This window comes from Apiospora marii, assembly GCF_038362585.1.
Source record: "Apiospora marii strain CBS 49790 chromosome Unknown utg000002l_segment0_segment0, whole genome shotgun sequence".
Classification (NCBI taxonomy): Eukaryota; Fungi; Ascomycota; class Sordariomycetes; order Amphisphaeriales; family Apiosporaceae; genus Apiospora; species Apiospora marii.
This window is the reverse complement of record NW_027117373.1, coordinates 3,284,046-3,300,636: the sequence shown is the minus strand read 5'-3', so window position 1 is coordinate 3,300,636 and position 16,591 is coordinate 3,284,046. Positions and strand designations below refer to the sequence as shown.

Below are 16,591 nucleotides of genomic sequence, written 5' to 3'. Positions count from 1 at the left end.
AATGCAATTAGACAGATAGGCTTTCTATGTAAAAGCTACTTCTACGGTTTGTATCGTTTCCTTGGGCATTTTGCGAATGATTGTGGACCCTGGAATTTAATTGAAAATAGGTCTGTTTACTTCACCTACACCACCATCAAACAACGCTTACGTGATTATCTTGCCCCTGTGTGGCCTTCTCATCCACGTCAACCCTCAGGGTATTAAGGACCGTCTCATGACTCCGCTTCTCCAAGCTCTTGGCGACGGGGTTCTTGGCCTCGAAGACCTCGGCGAGCTCCTCGAGGGTGCGGTCTTTGGTCTCGGGGAAGAAGAAGTACATGAAGGCGGCCTCGAAAAGGTCCCAGAACAGGAAGACGAGGTAGAAGTAGTAGCCGATGTTCTTGAAGGCGGGCCCACTCGAGTACTGGATGACGGTGCTGGCTAGGCTGCTGGCGAGGTTGCCGATGGCGGTGCCCTTGGCGCGCGTCACGGTCGGCAGGGTCTCGGCGATGTACATGCTCTGCAGCGGCGTCCAGCCGAAGGAGAAGACGATTCCAAAGATGAAGATCATGGCCACGGTGGCATTGGCGGCGGACCTGTTGCTGGGATCATCTAGGGACAACTTGGAGGTTCCGGTGATGATGGCGAAGCAGCAAGAGCAGAAAATGATGCTGTAGATTAGGAGGGGTCTTATGAGGTGGTATTAGCACGGCTATACGGATTGCAAACGTAATTAGGGGACATTGTCTTACCTTCGGCCGAGAACATCGGTCATTCTGGCTCCGAATATGGCCCCTAGGAAGCAGAGGACCGGGTTGATACCGTTGATTGCCAGGACCCTCTTCTCATCCGTAATCCCAGCAGAACGCAACATGGTGGCCATGTAGTAGCTGCTTAGGCTGTTCCCGGAGATCTGGCCGAAAACGGCCATACCCAGAACACAGATAAGTCGTCGGCGCGCCGAATGGGTGTTCCATAACTCGTGATAGTCCCACCACTTCCTGTCGCTTCCATCGGTCTGGATCTGCTGGTTCATTTCGTGCATCTGCAAAACAACGATGGGGTGGGTGAGGTCTTTGTCGCCATGATACGTGGCTAGGACCTTGGCAGCATCGTCGTATCTGTCACGAGCCATCAACCATCTCGGCGACTCGGGGAGGAACCAGACGAAGATCAGAACAAATCCGGATGTAATCATCTGGCACCATACGGGGATCCTCCAGGCGTCGGGGCGGTCGAGATAGCTACACCCGTATACCACCCAACTGGCTATGATGGAGCCAATGTACCAAGTACAGTTGTAGAGTCCGGTGATGGTTCCTCTCCAGTTCGGGTGGGCCATCTCACTGACGTAGCAAGGTGCCGACACCGAGCAGAAAGATACACCTAGAGCCTGCCGTTAATGACTTGCTTGTTTCAATAAAGGATTGAAGAGCAACTCACCAAAGCCAAGTACAAATCTTGCCCCCAAGAAACCGGAGCCGGTTGTTGTCGTAGCTTGTATGCACGTGCCGATAACAATCGTGAGAGCGCCGGCAAACATGCCAGCTCGACGACCAAGGAAGTCGTTGGTGGGCCCGGTGAAGAAAACAGCAGCGACGGATCCAATATTGTACATGGCGAAGACTATGCCAATCTCAGACCCCGCTTGCTCCCTACAATGACACCCTGGTCAGCAGGTGAGAGTCTTGGGGGAGGCGAGGCCGGGCCCTGCCTTTGATTGCTAACTCACATGCCGAAGTAAGTATAGTAAGATTTCATCCCGTTTAGACTCCCCATCAGCGAGCCGTCGTAGCCATTGAGACAACCACATAGATAGGCGGGAGTCAAGGACAGGTACAGGCGGAGCATGGAAGGCGTCCAAGGGGAGAATCTTCTGTTTTTTACATCGTGGGATAGCTGGACTACGGCGTCCACGTCGTGGTCGACTTGTGTAACACCGCCAGGCTTTTCATCGGCCATGGTGAGTAAAGACGAAGCGACACGGCCAAGCCTCGAGGTGTACTGAGGTTGGCTAAGTTGGAACGAAAGGATGGGAATCGGGTTTCAACAGATGGAAAGCCCTTTTCCAGGAAACCACAAGAGCGCTTCAGACGGGCAGAGATGTCGGCGAGAGTCTTGCTGACCTATCAAAATCTTGGGGTGGTCTATGTTTATGGGTGCTGGCTGGTCCTTCTTTTAAAGGGAATCTCCCACTGGCGAGCAACATCAGGGAGTATCCATAGTAAGCACATGCATCCCGGAATATCCAACCTGCAGTTTGATTGGGCTCGGTGCATACTACCGGAAACATGCATTACATTTGGTGGTAGATACATCCGTTACCGAGGCCGACTACTGTAGCACTTGATACGACCTGATGACCGTCAGACCGTCAAGGAGAAAGGCTGGACCCGGGGAGGAAACCTGGGGGGGGAAGAAGTTGGCGCGGGTTGTCGTCCAAGTGCGGCTAAGACAATTTGGCAGAAGTTCCGATGCGGGGAACTGGGCCGTCCAGCAGCAAGCGAGCCAATGACAAGGACGGCGGTGATGGAGAGGCGTGATCTCGTATGGTGGTCTGAAAATCCAACAGGTCTGACAAGACATGGGGGGTTCCGGGGAAAAGAGAGGGCCCAGACCAGGGTCAGGGGGCCGGCAGGCAATTGGGCGACAAGCATTCCCCCGCCTTTTGGTCTCCACAAAGAACCCCGACCCCTTGAGCGACTAGAACCAGAACCCTCTCCCCGTGCCACTTCTTTTTTCCTTCTCCTCATCGCCCCGGTCACCTCTTGTTTTTTGCTTTCCCTCCACGGTCCGCCACGGCCCGGGAGACTATCACTCGATCAGATTTCGCACACTCCTCCCATTTGTTTGCTACCTGTGTGACAATGGATGAACCATCGAAAAAACGGCTGAGGACGTCTCATGCAGTAAGCGACCATCTTACCACCGAACCATATTGTCGGGTCAAGCCCCCCGTCGTATGCTGGACTGACTCGGAAACTCTTGTCGTCCGCGTGTAGTGCGACATCTGCAGATCGAGAAAGATTAGGTGGGTCCAATCCTTTTCGTCTCTTTTCCTTCCTTTCAGTCATTCGTCAGTGCCTATGGTCTTGTCCTGTTCGTGTATGAGGAATAGAGGAGAGGCATCGCCATATTCGTCGCCGGCAAGGGTGTTGAAGGAAACGGAGAGGTCTCAACTGAGCAACCTGCTGTATATGTACTTCGACTAAACAATTCAATGTCTTAGATGCGATGGCAATCAACCGTGTCAAGCATGTCTCACTTCGAAGCAACTCTGCTCTTATGGCTCAGAGGCGAACACGTTAGTCTCTTCCACCATTGGCAGTGACCCGTGAGCATCTCAGGCAGCCCTAACAGTGTCTTCAAGCCGGGGCAAGAGCGACCTCATTCTCGAGGGTGTCTTGAGAGTCGAAGAGCTTCTGCAAAAGATGAACATGAACCTGTCCTTGGTAATACAACCCCCTATGGCGGAGCGTTAGTGCTTCCTGTAATTGACTGTAACCCAAGCCTTCTCCGTCTACAGCCTCCAGATCAATTCAGAGTCCAATATCACCAACAGCACCTGATGCGTCTCACCGGAGCATGTCAACTGAGGATCTCCGGCCACCACCACACCAAAACAACCTGGAGAATGCCATCCTTGACTCTTTGCATAACTCGACTACCGAGTCTATACTGTCGTGGTCGTACTTCGACTCGTTCCCAACGATCCGGCAAAACTACGTCTCCATCTTCCAGCTGGAACAGTCGAGGCCAAGCCTACCGATACGAACCAACTCCATGTTCCCCTATCTGTCATCCGTTGATCTCGAGTCCATACTCACATCTTTCCAACGAGGACTCAACTTTTGGTATCCCACACTCTCCTTAAATCAACTCGAGAATGTCCGGACTGCCGTCTCACAGGGACTCCTGGATAGCACCGACATAGTGGCAAACTGCTGCACTCAGCTCGTCATGGCCCTGGGGTGCGCGAGCGGTGTCGTCAGCGGCTTGATGGGAGCCGAAGACGCGGCGTCGCCCAGGGAAGAAGTAGACTTCAAGAACTCCCGACGGGCTATGGCTGAGGTCTATTTTGACGGCGCGCTCAAGGCCATGAACGTGGTACACTCCGAGATGACCTGTAACGCAGTACAGTCGTTGTTCTTTGCGGCGTAGGTTAACCGCTTTTCGATACTAAGTTCCCGCTAACGCTGGTCTATAGGTTGTACTTCGCATATCTAAGGAGGCCTTTGCAAGCCTGGAACTACATCCATGATTGTGCAGCAAAGTGCCAGCTGCTTCTCTCGTACCCTCCGGTCAATGAGCCGATAGAGAACCAAGAATGCCTTAGACGGATATTCTGGGCGTGTTATATTCTGGAAAGGTCTGTCTCGGCCTGGACTTGTTATCTCAGACAAGAATGACTAAACTGACATTTTCGTGCAGCGACTACCTTGCGGAGCTTTCAGCTCTTCCCCAGAGTGGAGTTGCCAGGATAGAATCGTCCATACCCCTTCCGGGAAGCTATTCGACGCACCAAGACCCAGATGAGACAGAGCATGCGTCTCTGTACTTCCTTGCATGCATATCAATGCGTAGGCTTCTGAACAGGGTGCATCAGTTGTTGTATGCACGTGACTCAGGGGCAGCGACAGACGCGACGAGATTCCCGGCTATCGTCACCGAGCTCGACCACCAGCTTGACGAATGGCGTGACGTGCTGCCCCCCGCCTTCCGATTCGATACCAACGACATGACCGGCTACCCCAGTGAGTGCGGCGGCTTCCTAAGGCAACGCTATCTCACCTGCAAGAGTGTGATCTTCCGGCCATACTTAGCATGGCTCCTAGCCAATGGCCCGTCGGACACAGCGGGGGCTAGTCGGGCGGAGATCCTGGGTCGAGCTAAGGTCTGCCTAGACGCCTGCACCTCCCACATTTTGGGGCTGACGGGCTTCTCCCACACAATCCTGGTTGACACGTGGATCTGCGTTCTCTCCATGGCTACGGCCATGATGATTCTACTGGCGACGTGCCACTCGCTCCGGCAGATCACGCAGTTGCGGCATGACATCATGTCCACGGGTCCCCATCTCCGCAAAGTATTCCGTCGGTGGCAGGAGGTGCTCGGGACGCCGGAGTCGCCCAGCGTGGAGCAGGGCATGCGGATCATTTACGAGACGGAACGGCTGATGCAGAGCGTGGGGAGGGCCAGTAACGTGACGGACGAGGAGGTGGATGTGGCAGCGTCTATGTGCGCCATGACACGAGAGTAGCTAGACCACAATGCGTGGCGGCAGGACTCACGGGATGTAGTCATATGCATAATGGACGATCGTTTACATACAGGTGCATATACTTGGCGCTGCTACACAATATACCTTCTGTAACCGCACTCTCCCACGGCCCGGACCCGGTCCTATGCAGGAACTAAGTAGTGACTGGACTAAATTTGAAACATGCAGCTTAGGATCGGCCGATGAGTGGTATCAGAAAAAGATTCGGCTGAAAATCATGCACTGGGTCAACCGGACCGAGACTGTGCCCTGGCGTTCTTTAGCAGCGCGGCTCCGACGTCCCCGGGGGTGGAACCGGAATGTGGGTCTCAAAGATAACCGCATGGGGTACTTTCTGGGGACCCAAACAAGTAGACGAGCGGGTGAAGAGGGGTAAGGTTAAGAGTAGCACAGGTCCATATCTGTAACCGGTCCTGGCCGGCACACTGATGCTGAACAAACATCAGGTTAGCATTTGGCGTTTCTCATACGACGATAGCATGTGTCTCAAATTAACCCGTTCTTGGTACTGGAGGTGATATGCCAATAACGCCTCACTTTCATCAGGTGGAATCTTCTTCAGTGTTACCAATAAGTATGCTACCATAGATGTTTGCGCGCCAATTACCGCCGCTGCCCACCATCCCTCGCCCAAACTCCGTACCCCCCACAATGCAACATAGAGGCTCCATGCGTTCTCCACCCTGAAGCTGTTCTCCTCTCTCGACAACATGTGTACTACTTACCAGGGATAGCAAACATGGTCCTTGATGTGTGATTTGCTTTATCCCTCATCTCAAGTCTCAAGTATACCTGGTCCTGTCTGTTACTTCTTTTTCCAAAATCTTCAACTCTTCTTCGGACTAGTCTGCCAACTCAAACAAAACCCGAATACCGTAGCATTACACCGGCAGTCACAACTACACCTTCTATCGCTCACATTGCCATCTCGAGTTGTTCTTACAGAGTGCAGTATTTCCTTATCATCCCAACGCGCGCGGGACAATATAAGAAGGACTGCCATCGGAGCAGGAGGTGGGCTAGACTGAAGTAACGAGATAGCTAGTCACTAAAGACAAGATGGCGTCCGAAGGCTCAAAGCCAGACTATGCCAACTTGGAAGTGCTGGAGCGGAACCGGCTACCGACCCGTGCCTTCTGGATCCCTGAGACGTCCGTTCTGCTGAACGGCGAATGGGACTTCCACTATGCGGAGAGCCCCCTGGAAGCCCCCGAGGTTGGCAGCGGCGAGTTGGCCAAGGTGGACTCCTGGTCTCGCATCAACGTCCCCGGTGAGTAACGCACGCCAAGGTCTAAAATGGGGGTTATCGGGCAGCTACTGACCATTGCTGGCTCCAGGACACTGGCAGCTGCAGGGACACGGGAGACCGCACTACACAAACGTCATCTACCCGTTCCCGGTCTGCCCCCCGGAGATCCCGACGGAGAACCCGACGGGCACCTACAAGCGCAGCTTCAGCGTGTCCAGCAGCTGGGAGCCCGAGTCGCAGCTGCGGCTCCGCTTCGAGGGCGTCGACAGCTCGTACCACGTCTGGGTCAACGGCGCCCTCGTGGGCTACTCCCAGGGCAGCCGGAACGCGGCCGAGTTCGACGTGTCGGCCCACGCCAAGCGGGGCGGCGACAACGAGCTCGTCGTGCAGGTCTACCGGTGGTGCGAGGGCACGTACATCGAGGACCAGGATCAGTGGTGGCTTTCCGGTGAGTTTGGGCCAGGGATGTGCCCTGTGTAGCCAGTTCTCAGATCACTAACTGTTATAATCCTAGGAATCTTCCGGGATGTTTATTTGCTTGCGTTCCCAGGCAAAGCCAGGATCGATGACTTCTTCGTCAAGACTGATCTCGATGGCGAATACAAAGACGCAACCCTGAAAGTCGAGGTGACGCTGTCAGGGGCTCAAGACCACGAAGTGTCCTGTGTCTTGAGAGACGGATCGGAGCAGATTGCTTCAGTCACCAAGAAAGGCAATGATGCGAAGGATTCTGTCCTCAGCATTGAGATACCAGTGTCCAATCCGAAGAAGTGGACTGCAGAGACCCCCTATCTCTACAAAGTGGAGCTGTCCTTGTCTTCAGGAGGCGACTCCAAGCCGTTCCAGACCATCGCCCAGAACGTCGGCTTCCGCAAAATCGAGATCAAGAAGGGTCTATTCACCGTCAACGGGCGCCGCGTCCTGCTTCGTGGCACCAACCGGCACGACCACCACCCACGCTTCGGGCGTGCGGTGCCGCTTGACTTCATGCGCGCCGACCTACTGCTGATGAAGCGGCACAACATCAACGCGCTACGGTCGAGCCACTACCCTTCGCACCCGCGGCTGTTTGACATGGCCGACGAGCTGGGGCTCTGGGTCATGGACGAGGCGGACCTCGAGTGCCACGGCTTCTACGACGCCGTCGCCCGCCCCCAGGACATCCCCGAGGAGATGGACTACGAGGCCCGCAAGGCCCTGACCTTCCCCCAGAGCGCCAAGTTCACCTCGGACAACCCGGACTGGACCGCGGCTTACGAGGACCGCCTGCGCCAGCTCGTCCAGCGCGACAAGAACCATGCTTGCATCGTCATCTGGTCTCTCGGCAACGAGGCCTTCTACGGCCGCAACCATGCCGCCATGTACGACCTGGCCAAGAAGCTCGATGACACCGGGAGACCCATCCACTACGAGGGCGACGTCGAGGCCAAGTCGGCCGACATGTACTCGTACATGTACCCCAACATGGAGCGGCTCACCAACTGGGTCGAGACGGTGGGAGTCAACAAGGCGGACGGCTCCTTCGAGAAGCCCGTCGTGCTCTGCGAGTACGCCCACGCCATGGGCAACGGCCCGGGCTGGCTCCAGGACTACCAGGATATGTTTCGCAAGTACCCGCGCCTCCAGGGCGGCTTCATCTGGGAGTGGGCCAACCATGGCCTCTGGAACGAGGAGGGCGGCTTCTACGGGCACGGCGGCGACTTCGGCGACGAGCCCAACGACGGAACCTTTGTCATGGACGGTCTCTGCAACAGCGAGCACAAGCCCACGCCCGGCCTCACCGAGCTCAAGAAGGTCATTCAGCCCGTCAAGTTTGAGATGGAAGACGGCAAGGTGTTCATCACGAACGAGTACGACTTTGTGGGGTTGGAGCACCTGGTGGCCACGTACAGAATCGAGGCTCTAGGCGATGAGTAAGTCCCACTAACTACAGCCCGAAAGTTTGCCTTTGTAGGAAGTATCACTCGGCTAACCCTCGAGTCTGATTCAGGGCAACATTGCTGCAGTCCGGGGAGGTTGAAATCCCCCAGGTCCAGTCTTGGACCAAGACCGAACTGCCCTTGTCCTATGACCTGGCCAAGTTTAGCAACGCCGTCGGCGAGATCTTCCTGACGATCCGCTTCGCCCTGCGGACAGCAACCAAGTGGGCCGACGTCTCGCACGAGATCGCCTGGTTCCAAACCAAGATCGGCAACGGCGTCGCCCCATCTTCGCTCGTTGCCAACCACGCCAACCACAAGCTCGGCACCGGCAGCGGCCCGCTGACGGTCCGCGACGGCCGCACGACCTGCCAGGTCGCCGGCCCGGGCTTCGAGTTCACCTTCGACCGCGTCCGCGGCTACCTCACGAACTGGACGGTCGCCGGCGGCCAGCCCCTCGTCGAGGTCGACCCCAGCACCAAGGCCGCGCTCTTCCCCAACTTCTGGCGCGCCCCGACCGACAACGACCGGCCGGGCGACTGGCCCTACTGGCGCCACTACGGCGTCGACGGCCTCACGTCGCAGCTGCGGTCCTTCCGCGTGACGTCGCCCGAGAACGACAACGACGGCAACGGCCGCTTCGTCGCCGTCGAGGCGCACACCTACCTCGCCCCGCCGATCCTGGGCTGGGGCTTCGACGTCCGCGCCACCTACACCGTCGCCGAGTCCGGGGTCTTGCGGGTCCGTATGAAGGTCAGCCCGACGGGACCGGCGCCGACGCACATCCCGCGGCTGGGTATCGATCTGCGACTGCCGCACCGTCTTGACCAGGCCCGTTGGCTGGGGCTGGGTCCGGGCGAGTCGTACCCGGACAAGCGCGGGGCGCAGCGGATGGGGGTTTGGGGACCCGCCTCGGTCGACGGGGAGGACTTGTTCGTCAACTACGACGTGCCGCAGGAGAACGGGAATCGCATGGCCAGCCGCTGGGTCCGGGTCGGGGACCACTACGACGGTGGGATCAAGGCTACCATGACTGCTCCCGCTGCGAAGGGTGGCGAGGAGAAGGAGGAAGTCGATGGGTTTAGCTGGACTGCCACGCGGTACAGTCCCGAGATGCTGGAGAAGGCGAAGCATCCGTGCGATCTGGTGGCCGCGGACGCGACGCTGCTGAATCTGTCATACAAGGTCGCCGGCGTGGGGACGGCGGCTTGTGGGCCTGGGGTCAGGGATGACTTGACGGTCAAGGTCCAGGATGAGGAATATGAGTTTGTGCTTGAGAGTACGGTTGTTTGAGTTTGATCTGGTATTGACCTGGTTGGCTACGTAGCTAGAAGAAAGGTATACGTAGGTTTTTTTTTTTTTTTTTTTTTTTTTTTTTTTTTTTTTTGGATACATAAACATAACATTTCCTTCTTCATGACAAGCCTCTCGTTCAATTTCGCACGCATGCCCAGTGTTATAGGGTCCATGGCTTGATTTAGGGATATTGCTTGACATCGTGTTTCAGGTGCGAAGGCTATTAGTACGGCCTCTCCGGGCCGCGGGGTAATCAGCAGTAGCACACCAGCAACTGTAGTGGTGTCCTTGGCCTCTCTAAGTACCTAGCCCTGCTCTTCACGTGCCCTGTGAGTCCCCGACGAAATCGCCGCTCACGAATACCACAAGAACCGCCGCATACGCCGCACAAGCACCGAATATCTCTGCCCTTCTGGCTTGTGTCATAAGTTTGATGGCTCCCGAGAAGACAAATGTAAAGAGTACGATGAGGCCAAGCGTCAATGCTGGGCTGCTAGACGCCGTGTGGTAAAGTGTGTATATGGGTGCAATCAGCAACATGGCAGCTGTGAGTGTGGTAATGAAAGACGCCACTAGCCGAATGCGCTGTTCTGAATAATGCCTGATCTCGTTTCGGGGGAAATGGGAGATCGTGTCGCCCCCGTACTGAACAAGGAGGGGTGGCCTTTCAATCCGAAACCATCGTGAGCAGTATCTCTTGAGGAAGCATGTCAAGAGCTCTGCCCCATCCCTGGGCCGTAAAGTCACATAATCTGATGTTTGAATATGGGATTCGCTCATATCCCGAGGATAGAGCTCCGAGCTGACTCCTGTTAACGTTGGATGAGTTGCATGTGGGTGTGTAGGGTCGTCAACAGGTCCGTGCAAATAATTCCCGACAGCCTTCATGGTCTGAGTTGATGGATGGTCATATGACAGCAGAGTTGACTCCTGTATGAGAGCTTCCCTGTACTCCTTCAGCGTCTTCCGTATCTCCATGGCAAGATCCATTCGCTCTCGGTTCCGCCTCTCAACGTCGCTCTGCGGCGTTTTGTTCCGCGACTCCCGGAGACTTTCCCAATCGCAAGCACCTCTGCTAACATCCCGCCACGATGCTGCATGCTGGTCAAGCTCTTTCCTGTCTTCAATATCGAGTGCATCTTGGCGTGCTTGAAGCCTGGATAGTTCACTCTGGTAGTAGAGCAAATCGCGTGCAGCTAACCTATCAAAACGTCTGTATACGGCCGCTGAATGGTCGTGGTCGCTCGCAATAAAATCGGCCAAGTCCCCGAAGCCTGGTACGTAGTGATATTGGCTTGCGCTCTTTTTTTGGCCCAAAGACATTGCCACGATAATCTTTGAATTTCGACTACTGGGTATGATGAATTAGATCTAATTGTGTCTACGTTCCCAAGTTCTTCGGTTCAGGCTTGGCTTTGCTTGAGGACTTGCTTGGATGCAGAGCCTGCTAAGGAGAGGAGGGGTACAGGACGTGGCGTTGTGCATTGCCTCCCTAACCGCCAGGGTGGTTGTACAGCTGAGGCTTCGCCAATTACCGCGAGCCTTTCCAATCAGCAGCAGGTTGGGCACTGCCAGACTGGCCTCATTTCTACCCAATGTTGTTTTTAGCGATCATGATATTTCGAGTCTCTAACCCTGAGGTCCCTCCCAGCCGCATCAAAGTGCGAGCTTAGGAGAACAGACCCTTCAAAGCACGCAACCCACAATCTCTCTCGCGAATATAATCGACATGCGGGTCTCCGTCAAGAGCGATGGCAGGTCCTCGGGTGACGACGAAGATGTAGCTTGGTTACACTCGTCCCATACCAGTGAGCGTTCATGTGGACCGTCGCACGTAGAGACACGATGCGACAACTACCACAACTCTACAGGTTATCTTCCAAGTTCCGATGTAGTAGGATATGGGACTTACAGCCAGTCAGCCAATTCCCTTGACTGTATACACAACATTGGGAATAAATCGCCTTGGGACTCGCTGGCTTCTACCTACGCCTTTGCCGACGGGTTTTCGCACCCGGGATCGCAAGAGCAGACAGTCTCACCCGACTATAATGCCTCATCCTGGCTTTCTTGTGGTATCGACGGAGACAGAGACCGATACGGTGACCATCGCAGAAGTCAACATGGAGATAAACGCAAACATTCGACTCACAATCAACCAGCTTGTGCTGGTAGTTCTTTCGACTATGCCCCCCTCCCACACCCTTACCATCAAATCGATACGAATACAGTTGAGAACAAGGGCAGAGCCAAGGATAGAGACCGACATCAAGACCACCAGAAAGTCAAACACGGCAACAGACGTGGATATTCGACTCGCAATCAATCAGCTTGTACTGGCAATTCTTTCGAATATAATATATCTGCACACATCGTGGGAGATATTATCGACAGTAATGACAGCGTGACCCATGATCAGTCTACCACCATCGGCGACCCTTTGGATCTATCACACCAGGGAATCTGCTTTGACTATGATCACCTTTCATCCAACGCCGCTTTCCCTCCTACGACCAATTACTTTTCTTCCTCTCCTCCCAATTGCGCTTCTATCCTTACGCTTCCTCCCACTTCGGGCTTTTTCCCTCTATCTAATGACAGTTCTATTCCACCCCTCGCACCCGGTTACTCTCCACCGAATATCGATGAAAATGTAGCCCGATACGAATTTCCGAAGGACAGTGAAACAGTAGCCCAGCACAAATTTGACTATGTGACCAAGGCACGGACTGTCCTCAAAATATTGGCCAACGGGTGCTTGGTGACTGCGCTTCCGGATACGGGGGTACCTAGTAATGTCATGACGGAAGAACACGCCGGATCGCTTGGGGTCAAAATCGATTTCAACAAGAAGCGTTGGTTCCAAAATGCTGTACTGACGCGCTTTCAATCCATCGGCCTCGCCATTCTTGAGTTATCCTTTCCGGATGACCCGAAAAGAACCTGGAAGTGCGAGTTCGACATTGTCAAGGTATGTGCCGCGCCAATGGTAATTGGGCACGCTTTCCTCAGAAAGGCAAATGTCTTCACCAGGTGGCGCCACCACCTCACCAAGGCAGCACTGAGAGTCACACGCTCCTTGGGGGGTCTGATCAAGAAGGTTTGGAGGGTTATGCTGATGAATCCCTCGCGCCGTATGTTAAGATGCGACGTGGACGGCTTGTCGACCCTGGCGGACCCGGATAGCGGCTCTGACGTGGACTTGGTCTCCATGGACTACGCGAAGATGCGTATGTGGGACATTACTGATCTGCCGGCTGATGAAGGGTTTGTCATACTGGCAAACGGTGATCTGACAAGAGTGTTGGGTTACGTTGACGCATATATAACGATACAGGGCAAGTCGGCTCAAAAGCGGTTCTATGTCCTTGAAGGTCTCGCGTGCAGTGTGCTACTTGGAGTTGACACCATCGAGGAATTTCAAGTCTTCGAGCTTCGTGGCGTATTCGAGGACGTGGTTGACCCAGGTGCCAATGAGGCGTTCCACGGCATACAATGGGTGGATCGATATGATCTGGAAAAAGAAGTCGACCAACTACTTGCTGCCGACCCTAGTCAGAGGACTTCCCCAAAGGGCAAGAATAAGAGGAAGAAGAAATACTATAGAGGTACGTAGTGTTTCCACCCAAGACAAAGCGAGAAGAACTAACAGTACTACTTCCAGGTCTGCTACGAACGCTTAGACACCGATTAGAGAATCAAGATGCGCGCGAAGCAAGGTACGACGATGAAGCTCAGCGCAATATGAATACTTTGAGTGGCAATGCCTTGATTGCAGCGGATCAAGAGAACCAAAAACGGCGGGAGAAGTATGAGAAGGAGCGAAACAAGATCAAGTCGGAGATTGACAGGGTTGAACAGCTCACGTGAAACAGCCGATACACAAGAATGAGGAGACAGTGAGAGATATGGAAAGGGGCCTTCCTTCTTGTACTGGTTTGCGTTGGGTGAACGAACTATACTGACTTATTATTCAAGGTTGACGATTACTTCTCTTTAGTTGTTGTGGGAATTCGTCGGGTTCTTATTGTTTACCTACTAGCACTATTGTCTGTAATTGAGAACATTTCTTGACTCAATTTCAGATGACCATGGTGTGTGGCGGGGTTCTGATCCATACTATCCAGATAATGGACTCTGTTACGTTTATCAAACTGAAGAGAGCAGCCGCCAGAATTGAGCTGCTTCCTAACGGGCTCTTGACACTGATCGCGGATGCATGTGAAGACCACAGCGGCAGCCGACCATGTTCTGGGCCGTGGTCTACAGCCGGAGCCCCTTGTCGGTTGCCACGGTCTGTACGAGGAGACGCTGATGTTCCGCATGGCGCTCGTCGTCGACGGAGAGCCGACTATGGACTGTTCCGTCTTTGACGGCCTGGTACAACTAAATGAATTCGTCGAATATGATCCAAGAGCATCCTTCACAGCAACCATCGGCCGTGGCGCGTGGCTGCGCAGCTACCACTGTTGGGGGTGGAGTTTGATGTGAACGCGGAGGCGTCAGTGACGCAAAACAACCCGTCCCTCAGACGAAATTGGACGCACATGTCTGGCAGGGATGTGCAGACATTCTGCTAGAGGAAGGACGACTTATAGAGCCCAAGACATATCATGTTGCATGGTGGCCGAAAGAATATGGTATCTCCTGTATTAATACCTATACGCCTTCCTGGTATCGTCGGCACGGGCGGTAGTAGCCGTCTAGCCAGACGACGCGAAGGCGACATTCAACCCTGGGCGGGTAGGCCATTATGATCAATAATATCGTACAATTCCATTTCAAGTCAGTTCGGGGTCATGTCTCGTCGTGTCGTACCATTATTACACCATCATAACGTCTTCTTCGCCGCTTCCCTCGGCCTCGCCCTCGCCCTCGCTGTCTATCTGCAAAAACTTGTGGCGGAGGGCCTCTTCGGCGCTGATCCGGCGGCTGGGGTCCAGATCCATGCAGCGGGTGAGGAATTCGACGGCGCCCTTCTCCTCGTCCGTCAGTTCCGCGTTCTTGTTGTCCTTGCTGCCGTCGCTACGGCACGTGCTCCACAGCATGATCTTCTCAAAGCTGAAACCCTGGGCCCCGATACTAGGGATGTTTGTCTCAAAGACACAGCCGTGCAGCTGTCCAGCTTGACGCATGCGCTTCACGCCGAATATGGTGGCGATCTCGATCATGGCCTCGACGTCGTCGGTGCTGTTGAAGAAAGGGAATCGCTTGCAGAGGATGGTGAGCAAGATCACACCGGCCGACCAGATATCAATCTTGGTCGTTTGCTCCGTGCATTTGAACAAAACTTCGGGGGCTCGGAATCCTCGAGTGCCGGCGCGGTTAGCACGCCGTGAAGGGCGGGTGTCGTTTTTCGGGTATCCAGGCTGAGGTCCGGCGTGTGATGCGTTGAGGGCATACGTGGCCCGGATCTTGTGTCTACGGGACTCCTGATCCAGATGACAGAGACAGGGCTTGTGGTCCACGCCTTCTCGCTCAGCCAGACCGAAATCCACAAGCACACCGCGTTGCTTGTCTGGGTCGTAGAGAAAGTTGGTCGGTTTGATGTCTCGGTGAAGGATGCCCTTCTCGTGGACTGCGGCTAAGGCAGTGAAAAGGGAGCGGAAATAGAGCTGGATGTCGGGAACAGTCATGTTGGGGTAGTATTTCCGGAAATCCTGGTGTCGGAAGTAGGGCAGTATCGCCAGCACTTGATCGGAGTGGCGGAACGCTGTGATCAAGGGACATACCGATGGCGAGTCGCGGAGGTCATGGAGCAATTCCAGCTCGTTGAAGATGCGCGAAGGCGATGACGTGACGTAAATCTTCTTGATGGCCACGAATTTCCTGGGTCTTCTGGAGGGGTTCGACCTCGAGTTAGATCGTGAGTTGGACGTTGTTTTGAGCGGCGGCGGCGGTTCCCACTGGTTATCCCTGGCATCCAAGTCCCAGCTGTTGTTGTACCGGTCGTAGCGTACGTCTTCTGCTTTGTAGACGGTGGAAAACGTGCCCTCGCCAATTCGCTTGATCAGACGGTAATTGTCTTTGAAGGCGGGAAATGTGTAGTTGAGCTTCTCCATGTCCTGTTGGACGGTCAAGTCGATGGGCTCGCTGCCATCGGAGGAGTCTGTTTCGCACCCCTCTTCCTCGTCTACCGCTTCCTCCTCTTCCTCGCCTTCCTCTCCTTCTTCTTGGTTCTCTTGGTCTTCGTCATCCTCCAATTGTTGTTGGGCGTCGTCCGCCTCTAACTCCTCGGCACGCTGTGTCTGGCTTTCTTCGGTCTCGACATCGGACAGATCCGTCTGGTCGTCCTCGTGGATCTGGAAGGGTTCTTTCGGTACCCGCCGTCGACTCATCGCGGCAGCCATTTTCCAGGCTTGCAAGTGAAGCGACGCGTCAAAACACAGCTGTGCCCTTTGGAGACCCCAAGGTCCTAGTCTCTCCTATCCCAACTGGCCGTGTATCAGGATCCTTGGCTTCTCACATCCAGCATCTACGAATGCGACAAGTACCAGGGGAGAGCCGGACTGCCAGTGCGCTTGTCAGATTCTTGAACGCTTGAGAGTCGGTGTTCCAGGTCAGACGATGGTTGTGTGGAGGGCTAGCAATATAAATCAATAACTGCAAGCAGGATATCGACAAGGATGAAGTCTTGACCGAAAAGAAGGTCGATCAATTGAGGCCTCGGTCAGGGGAGTCTGTTTGTTGTTATTGCTTCTTTGCGACTGGATTGGGTGGACACCAGACGAATATGCACAGAGACTGCGGGACAAGTTCCGCGACGCGCTTTTGCAGCTTTGCCAGTACTGGAGGCTAAGTACCTCGCGGTACCCCCAATGCCGGGCACTCTTTTTTTTCGCCGGGTGGTGGGGGTTAGAGCAA

General features: G+C 54.6%; 6 protein-coding genes across 6 annotated transcripts; 3 read left to right on the top strand and 3 right to left on the bottom strand.

Annotated features, from left to right (window-relative positions):
• Positions 1-136: 136 nt before the first annotated feature.
• Positions 137-1,944, bottom strand: PG985_002703 (uncharacterized protein; the record flags this gene model as incomplete). Its single annotated transcript, XM_066822472.1, has 4 exons — positions 137-671; positions 735-1,251; positions 1,426-1,637; positions 1,715-1,944. The coding sequence occupies 4 exons, from the start codon at positions 1,942-1,944 to the stop codon at positions 137-139; spliced, it is 1,494 nt and encodes a 497-aa protein (XP_066689904.1).
• An 866-nt stretch (positions 1,945-2,810) lies between these two features.
• Positions 2,811-5,242, top strand: PG985_002702 (uncharacterized protein; the record flags this gene model as incomplete). The annotated part of the gene is made up of 7 exons (XM_066822471.1): positions 2,811-2,891; positions 2,985-3,081; positions 3,212-3,286; positions 3,343-3,434; positions 3,493-4,139; positions 4,190-4,351; positions 4,414-5,242. Coding segments are annotated over 7 exons (1,983 nt in total), but the record flags the coding sequence as incomplete, so codon positions are not given.
• A 1,080-nt stretch (positions 5,243-6,322) lies between these two features.
• On the top strand, positions 6,323-9,724 carry PG985_002701 (uncharacterized protein; the record flags this gene model as incomplete). The annotated part of the gene is made up of 4 exons (XM_066822470.1): positions 6,323-6,533; positions 6,601-6,960; positions 7,027-8,425; positions 8,503-9,724. The coding sequence occupies 4 exons, from the start codon at positions 6,323-6,325 to the stop codon at positions 9,722-9,724; spliced, it is 3,192 nt and encodes a 1,063-aa protein (XP_066689902.1).
• A 321-nt stretch (positions 9,725-10,045) lies between these two features.
• On the bottom strand, positions 10,046-11,050 carry PG985_002700 (uncharacterized protein; the record flags this gene model as incomplete). Its single annotated transcript, XM_066822469.1, has 1 exon — positions 10,046-11,050. One exon carries the CDS (start codon positions 11,048-11,050, stop codon positions 10,046-10,048), a length of 1,005 nt encoding a protein of 334 aa, XP_066689901.1.
• A 1,477-nt stretch (positions 11,051-12,527) lies between these two features.
• Positions 12,528-13,597, top strand: PG985_002699 (uncharacterized protein; the record flags this gene model as incomplete). Its single annotated transcript, XM_066822468.1, has 2 exons — positions 12,528-13,335; positions 13,392-13,597. The coding sequence occupies 2 exons, from the start codon at positions 12,528-12,530 to the stop codon at positions 13,595-13,597; spliced, it is 1,014 nt and encodes a 337-aa protein (XP_066689900.1).
• A 953-nt stretch (positions 13,598-14,550) lies between these two features.
• Positions 14,551-16,065, bottom strand: PG985_002698 (uncharacterized protein; the record flags this gene model as incomplete). The annotated part of the gene is made up of 1 exon (XM_066822467.1): positions 14,551-16,065. The coding sequence occupies one exon, from the start codon at positions 16,063-16,065 to the stop codon at positions 14,551-14,553; it is 1,515 nt and encodes a 504-aa protein (XP_066689899.1).
• Positions 16,066-16,591: the final 526 nt, after the last annotated feature.